The sequence below is a fragment of the Gopherus flavomarginatus genome, chromosome 3 (genome assembly GCF_025201925.1).
Source record: "Gopherus flavomarginatus isolate rGopFla2 chromosome 3, rGopFla2.mat.asm, whole genome shotgun sequence".
Lineage (NCBI taxonomy): Eukaryota > Metazoa > Chordata > Testudines > Testudinidae > Gopherus > Gopherus flavomarginatus.
Window position 1 is genome coordinate 269827754 of NC_066619.1, and position 6765 is coordinate 269834518.

Below are 6765 nucleotides of genomic sequence, written 5' to 3' on the forward strand. Positions count from 1 at the left end.
CTATAACCTTTAACAAAAATGGAAGATTAGATACAGGTAAAGCTGGTCAAAAATTAAGAAAAACTATGAAAGTTGAACAAAAAAATTGGTTAGATGATTTTGAAAAGAACCATGTTGGAGCATTTTTGTGTTTTGTTTTGTTTTTAATTTGAAAGTGTTTAGGTTTGAGTTTTCCAGCTTTTCCTTTCCCTGCCCTTTCTTCCCATTTTTCTACTCCAAAGATGGTAAAAAGGAAAAAAATGTTGCTGAAAGGCAAAAACAGGAAAACTAAAACCGAGATCAAACAGAAGCAAAACACAGGGTTTTTTGGTTTTCGGTTGTATGTCAGAAAATAAACAGACAATGTCAAAACCCAAAATTTTTTAATTAAATTTTTGTTTTTCTTTTAAAAAGACCAGTTTTATTTATTTATTAACAAATTTTTGGTTTGAATAATTTCAAGCAGCTCTAGGTATAGGCCAATATTTGGCCAGGCAATCAGCATCAAGTAAACTGTTCCTGAGCAGAAGCTATACACAGTTAGTCTGCCCTCATAAGGGAGGTGTTCATCGTCCAAGCCACTTGAGAGACTAGTTCTTCCCCATCCTCCTAAAGTACACTTTGCGGCATAGAGTGCCCCCAGCATCTCAGAGAACATCACCAGCCAAAACTCAAGCACAGGACATCTTGCACTGGTTTCCTCCAGATATTGCTCTGCCCAGATATTGCACTGGTTTCTGGCATCTTGCACTGGTTTCCCCCAGATATTGCAGCACAGAAAATCTGGTCTGAATCTGCAGAGTTTTATCCACAAAGCAATTTCCTGAAATTCCCTGACAGTGGAAGGACTGCAGCCAACCAACAAGCGAGACAGTCAGGATTAAATAGACTATTCAACACTCTGAACAGATCCTCTGATCAAGGGTTTACAGATAGTAGAATGATCCTCCTCTCCCACACAGCCATGGCATAAAAATCTGTAGGACACCATCAGACCGGTTAGGAGTGAGTCTTCCACCAAGTTCTAGCCCCCTTCCCTCCACTTACATTGCAACTGGTCATCCATGAACCAGGGTTACCTGAGGGGGTGGAGACCAGCAAATAAGGTGCAAAGGGGCCATTCTATCACTGGCTGAGGCAGCGACATTGAGTAGCGGGGACATGGAGAGTCAAGTCCCCCCTCCCCGCAGATTGGCCTGTCAGAGGGGGCTCTATCCTTCTCTCCCTGTGCCTCTGTCCTGGCACATTCGGTCGCTCTCCCTGGAAGCTGGGCAGGGAGAAGGATGGAGTGGCTTCTGCTTGAGAGACCCTGGCTGGGAGGCAAAGTGGCTGGATGGGGGGGAGGGAGGAAAGGGAGGTGCAGGGAAGGAAAGACAGAGCGACCCCCCTCAGGTAACATGGGTCAGAGAGAGCACTGTGGCCTCATGCTGGGCCTAGGGTGAGAGGGGTCACTGGGCAGGGGACACACGTGGGGCGGTCACATGCCCTCCCCTTTAGCTTGTGCTCCCCCCTCCCCCAGTATGGGGAGGCACCAGTAGTCTATGGGCTGAGGACAAAAGATCCTTATAAAGTCCTCCTAAACACTGGCAAATTGGTGTTTTGGAAGAAGATTATATTCTCTCAGGGCCCTCTGGAACTGCTCAAGTTCCCGGAACCTTCAAGAGTGAACCATCCAAAATCAGGCCCATGACCTCAACTGGAAAAACTGTATGTAATTTCTAGTCTCCTACCCTCCAATTCCAGCCAAAACACTAGAGCAAGACTAGAGTGTGCTGAGCTGTATGAATGCCGAACATAACGACAGCCTGGAGAGTGCTGGAAGTGCTGCGACTAAATGGGTCGCTACTGGCTCTTAAAGATCCCATGACATTCTTCCAAGCATTAATCCTGGGAGCTCAATTCCAGTGTGATTCACTGCATACCTAAAATCCTCCCAAATTATGTAGGCCACAATATTCTTCTGCACTTCTGGTCCTAAACTGTTATGTTGTGTTGCTGTGTGCCAATCAACATGATGGACCAAATTCACTCCAACAAGTAACTGCATTATACCCCGGGATGTTTCACCATAGAGATGAGTGTACTTATCCTGGTGGTCTATTTGTAAAGCAGTTAGGAGAAGTACTATGTAAATATAAATTATTATCATCCTGCAGTCAGTTTTCAGGTGAACCATTATATACCAAAGAATGGTCCAACTTCTGCAGACATATGTCAACACATTATCAGTGTAATAGCCTACCAAGAGAGAAATCATCACAAACAGGCTATGGTGCCATCAGAAAAAGTGAGCGTACAGAAAAGCCTCTAGAACAGTCTCCAGCAGGGCTAGATTGAGGGGTGGGCGACCCAGGAGACTGCTTGGGGAGCCGGGCATGGGGAGTGCCAGGTTCCAGTTACTGTTTTTGTTGATAGCTACAAAAGGGAAAATAGAACATTTGAAGTAAAATGATTCAGGTATTCCATATGTGGACTCATTTTTCACTAACCTCCTAGAATGTTCTGGACCTTTGTAGAATCTTGTGGTACCTTCCAGACTTTCTGAGAACTACATTTTTCTCAAACCTCCTAGAATGTTGTCAGCCATGCCCTCGTGGGTATATAAGGGGGAGGGTGTCACCAGCCAGTGAGATATAAGAATGAACTGAAGTGAAGTGAAAGCCCAGCTGTGATATTGTGAACTTTGTTTTGTTGTGTAATTGTGAAAGTATACTTGTGTTTTAAGACTTGAAAAGTGTAAGTAGCGACTAATATAGGACATATTTAATGAGACGCCAGAGAGATCTATCGAACCCCTATCTACGCAATATAAAAGAAATACCGTTACTTCTTTTGCCATGTTTAACACATAATGTTTGATGACTTTCTCAGACTGCGGAACACAGACTTTTCCCTTCCCTAATACTGTCTGTTTTCCCCCATGGAAAATAAAAGATGCCCCTGAAGAAGCCTCCAGGAACTCAATATAAAAAGGGAAAAGCTCAACTGCAATCTACTTTGCAGCAAGAGGCAAATTTGATGGGAAAATATCTGAAACAGAACAACATAGACTCTAACAAACACAGAGCAACATGTACATTTAAACAAAAAAATCCCCAAATCCTACCAAACAAAACCCTAGGCTGCATGGACAATTCTCCCCCTGGGGACAGGATGTAAATGAGAACAAATGGCACGGAACAGATGTTAGTCGTGTTGCTTAATGCACTACTGGAAGATGCTTAGATACTATGGTGATGACAGTGGAATAAGAACCCAAATAGACTAGAAGAGAAAGACTCCTCCTAAGATATCTCTTTGCAGCATCGGGGTCTTTCTGTATTTATGTCTCTGTTAAAGTTGTAAACTCTTCATGGCAAAGACCTTGCCTTTCAAAACTTCTCTGTAGAGCACTTATCACAGTTTCAGGTGGTGTATAAACAGAATCCATTTCTAACCTCAGTTTGACAAAACTCCATTGATTTCAATGGGTTTGACAGGTCTGCATCTACCCTTAGCATTCTGTGAAAGCATGTCGGAGTAGCAAATAATTGTAACTGGAATGCTGTGCCTGGCTACTGTATATAGAAAGAACTTCCTGTCAGAGGCACCAACCCCGTGGGTGCTCTGGGGCTGGAGCAATCATGGGAAAAAAATGGTGGGTGCTAAGAATCCACTGGTGCCTCCTCCATCAGCTCCTTCCCACGACCACAAAGCCACCTGCCTGCTGCGATCAGCTGTTCCCTTCCGCGGCATGCAGGAGGTGCTGGGGGAGGAGGATGAGCGAGGGCAGGGCGCGCTTGGGGGAGACAGCAGAAAGAGGAAGGGTCAGGTTGGGGAGAGGTAAGGCATGGGTGGGGCCTTAGGAGAAGGGGTGGAGTGGAGGCGGGGCCTGGCAGAGAGCAGATGTAGAGCCCCTCGGCAAATTAGAAAGTCGGCGCCTCTGCTTTCTGTCCCATTAGGAGCTGCCTAGTTAGAGATTTGTTATGTTTACAGTGTAATTGTTTAAGCAGCAAAGAATCCTGTGGCACCTTATAGACTAACAGACGTTTTGGAGCATGAGCTTTCATGGGTGAATATCCACTTCGTCAGGTGCATGTAGTGGACATTTCCAGGGGCAGTTATATATATGCAAGCAAGCTAGAGATAATGAGTTTAGTTCAATCAGGGAGGATAAGGCCCTTTTCTAGCAGTTGAGTTGTGAAAACCAAGGGAGGAGAAACTGGTTCAATAGTTGGCAAGCCATTCACAGTCTTTGTTTAATCCTGAGCTGATGGTGTCAAATTTGCAGATGAACTGAAGCTCAGCAGTTTCTCTTTGAAGGCTGGTCCTGAAGTTTTTTTGCTGCAGCATGGCCACCTTAAGGTCTGCTATAGTGTGGCCAGGGAGGTTGAAGTGTTCTCCTACAGGTTTTTGTATATTGCCATTCCTAATATCTGATTTGTGTCCATTTATTCTTTTCCGTAGAGACTGTCCAGTTTGGCCGATGTACATAGCAGAGGGGCATTGCTGGCATATGATGGTGTATATTACATTGGTGGACGTGCAGGGGAATGAACCGGTGATGGTGTGGCTGATCTGGTTAGGTCCTGTGATGGTGTCACTGGTGTAGATATGTGGGCAGAGTTGGCATCGAGGTTTGTTGCATGGATTGGTTCCTGAGCTAGAGTTACTATGTTGCGGTGTGCAGTTACTGGTGAGAATATGTTTCATGTTGGCAGGTTGTCTGTGGGCAAGGACTGACCTGCCACCCAAGGCCTGTGAAAGTGTGGGGTCATTGTCCAGGATGGGTTGTAGATCCCTGATGATGCGTTGGAGGGGTTTTAGCTGGGGACTGTATGTGATGGCCAGTGGAGTCCTGTTGGTTTCTTTCTTGGGTTTGTCTTGCAGTAGGAGGCTTCTGGGTACACGTCTGGCTCTGTTGATCTGTTTCTTTATTTCCTCGTGCGGGTATTGTAGTTTTGAGAATGCTTGGTGGAGATTTTGTAGGTGTTGATCTCTGTCTGAGGGGTTAGAGCAGATGCAGTTGTACCTCAGTGCCTGGCTGTAGACAATGGATCATGTGATGTGCCCAGGATGGAAGCTGGAGGCATGAAGGTAGGCATAGTGGTCGGTAGGTTTTTGGTATAGGGTGGTGTTAATGTGACCATCACTTATTTGCACCATGGTGTCTAGGAAGTGGACCTCCCATGTAGATTGGTCCAGGCTGAGGTTGATGGTGGGGTGGAACCTGTTGAAACCATGGTGGAATTTTTCCAGAGTCTCCTTCCCATGGGTCCAGATGATGAAGATGTCATCAATGTAGCATAGGTAGAGAAGGGGCATGAGTGGACGAGAACTGAGGAAGCGTTGTTCCAGATTGGCCATAAAAATATTGGCATATTGTGGGGCCATGCGGGTGCCCATAGCGGTGCCACTCATCTGGAGATATATATTGTCATCAAATTTGAAATAGTTGGGTGTGAGGTGTAATTGTTGTGTCCCTGCCCTTAGACTTGCATGTGATGCTGTAAATTGGGGAATAAATAGTCTTGGTATGAAACAAATTGGGGTCAGATTTAGAAAAGAGTTGACCTCCCATTTAGGCACTAGATTTTCAGAAATGTTAAGCACCCAGAACTCCCACTTGGACACATATGGCCAGAGTTTCAAAACAGCACCCAACACAGATTCAGGCCAGAAGGTACCACTATGTTCATCTAATCTGACCCTTCTGTACTGGACAGGACATAGAACTTCCCCAAAATAATTCCTACAGCAGATCTTTCAGAAAAACATCCAGTCTTGATTTAAAAATCATCTGTGATAGAGAACTGACCACATCCATTGGTAAATTGTTCCAATGGTTAATTACCCTCACTGTTAAAAATTTACACCTTTTTTCTAGTCTGAATTTGTCTAGCCTCAGCTTCCAGCCATTGGAGCATGTTATACCTTTCTCTGCTAAATTGAAAAGTTCAATATGAAATATTTGTTTCCCATGTAGATACATATAGACTGTAATCAAATCACCCTTTACCCTTCTTTTTGTTAAGCTAAATAGCTTGAGCTCCTTGAGTTTATCACTATAAGGCATGTTATCTCAATCTTTAATCATTAGTGGCTCTTCTCAGAACACTCTCCAATTTATCAACATCCTTCTTGAATTATGGGCACCAGAACTGGACACAGTATTCCAGCAGCGGTCGCAACAATGCTAAATGCAGAAGTAAAATAACTTCTTTACTCTTACTCAAGATTCTCCTCTTTATGCATCTCAGGATCACATCTTTTGGCCATAGCATCACACTGGGAGGTCTTGTTCAGCTGATTATCCCCCACGACCCCCAAGTCTTTTTCAAAGTCACTGCTTCCCAGGATAGTGTTTCCCTATCTTGGAAGTACGGCCCACATTCTTTGTTCCAGGTATACATTAAACCATACTGAAATGCATAGTTTGCTTGTGCTCAGTTTACCAAGCAATCCCAATCACTCTGAATCAGTTCTCTTCATTACTTACAACTCCCCCAGTTTTTGTGTCATCTGCAAACTGTATCAGTGATGATATTATGTTTTCTTCCTGGATATTGATAAAAATATTAAATAGTATAGGGCCATGTACCAATCCTGTGGGTGCCCACTGAAAACAAGCCAGCTTTCCCCATTTCTCCATTTTCAGATCTATCAGTTAGCCAATTTTTAATCCATTTAATGTGTGACATGTTAATTTTATATTGTTCTAGTTTTCTTTTTTAAATCAAAATGTTGTGCGGTACCAAGTCAGACACTTCACAGAAGTCTAAGTAGATTATGTCAACACTATTACTT

The 6765-nt window shown here is 44.0% G+C and overlaps 1 protein-coding gene across 1 annotated transcript in view; it reads left to right on the forward strand.

The window, feature by feature from the left end:
• Positions 1-4585, forward strand: part of TMEM129 (transmembrane protein 129, E3 ubiquitin ligase) — a 415719-nt gene extending 411134 nt beyond the window's left edge. The window contains exon 3 of the mRNA XM_050947887.1: positions 4426-4585. Coding sequence (XP_050803844.1) covers positions 4426-4570 — 145 coding nt within the window. The 3' untranslated portion in view covers positions 4571-4585. The remainder of the gene's footprint in view (positions 1-4425) is intronic.
• Positions 4586-6765: the final 2180 nt, after the last annotated feature.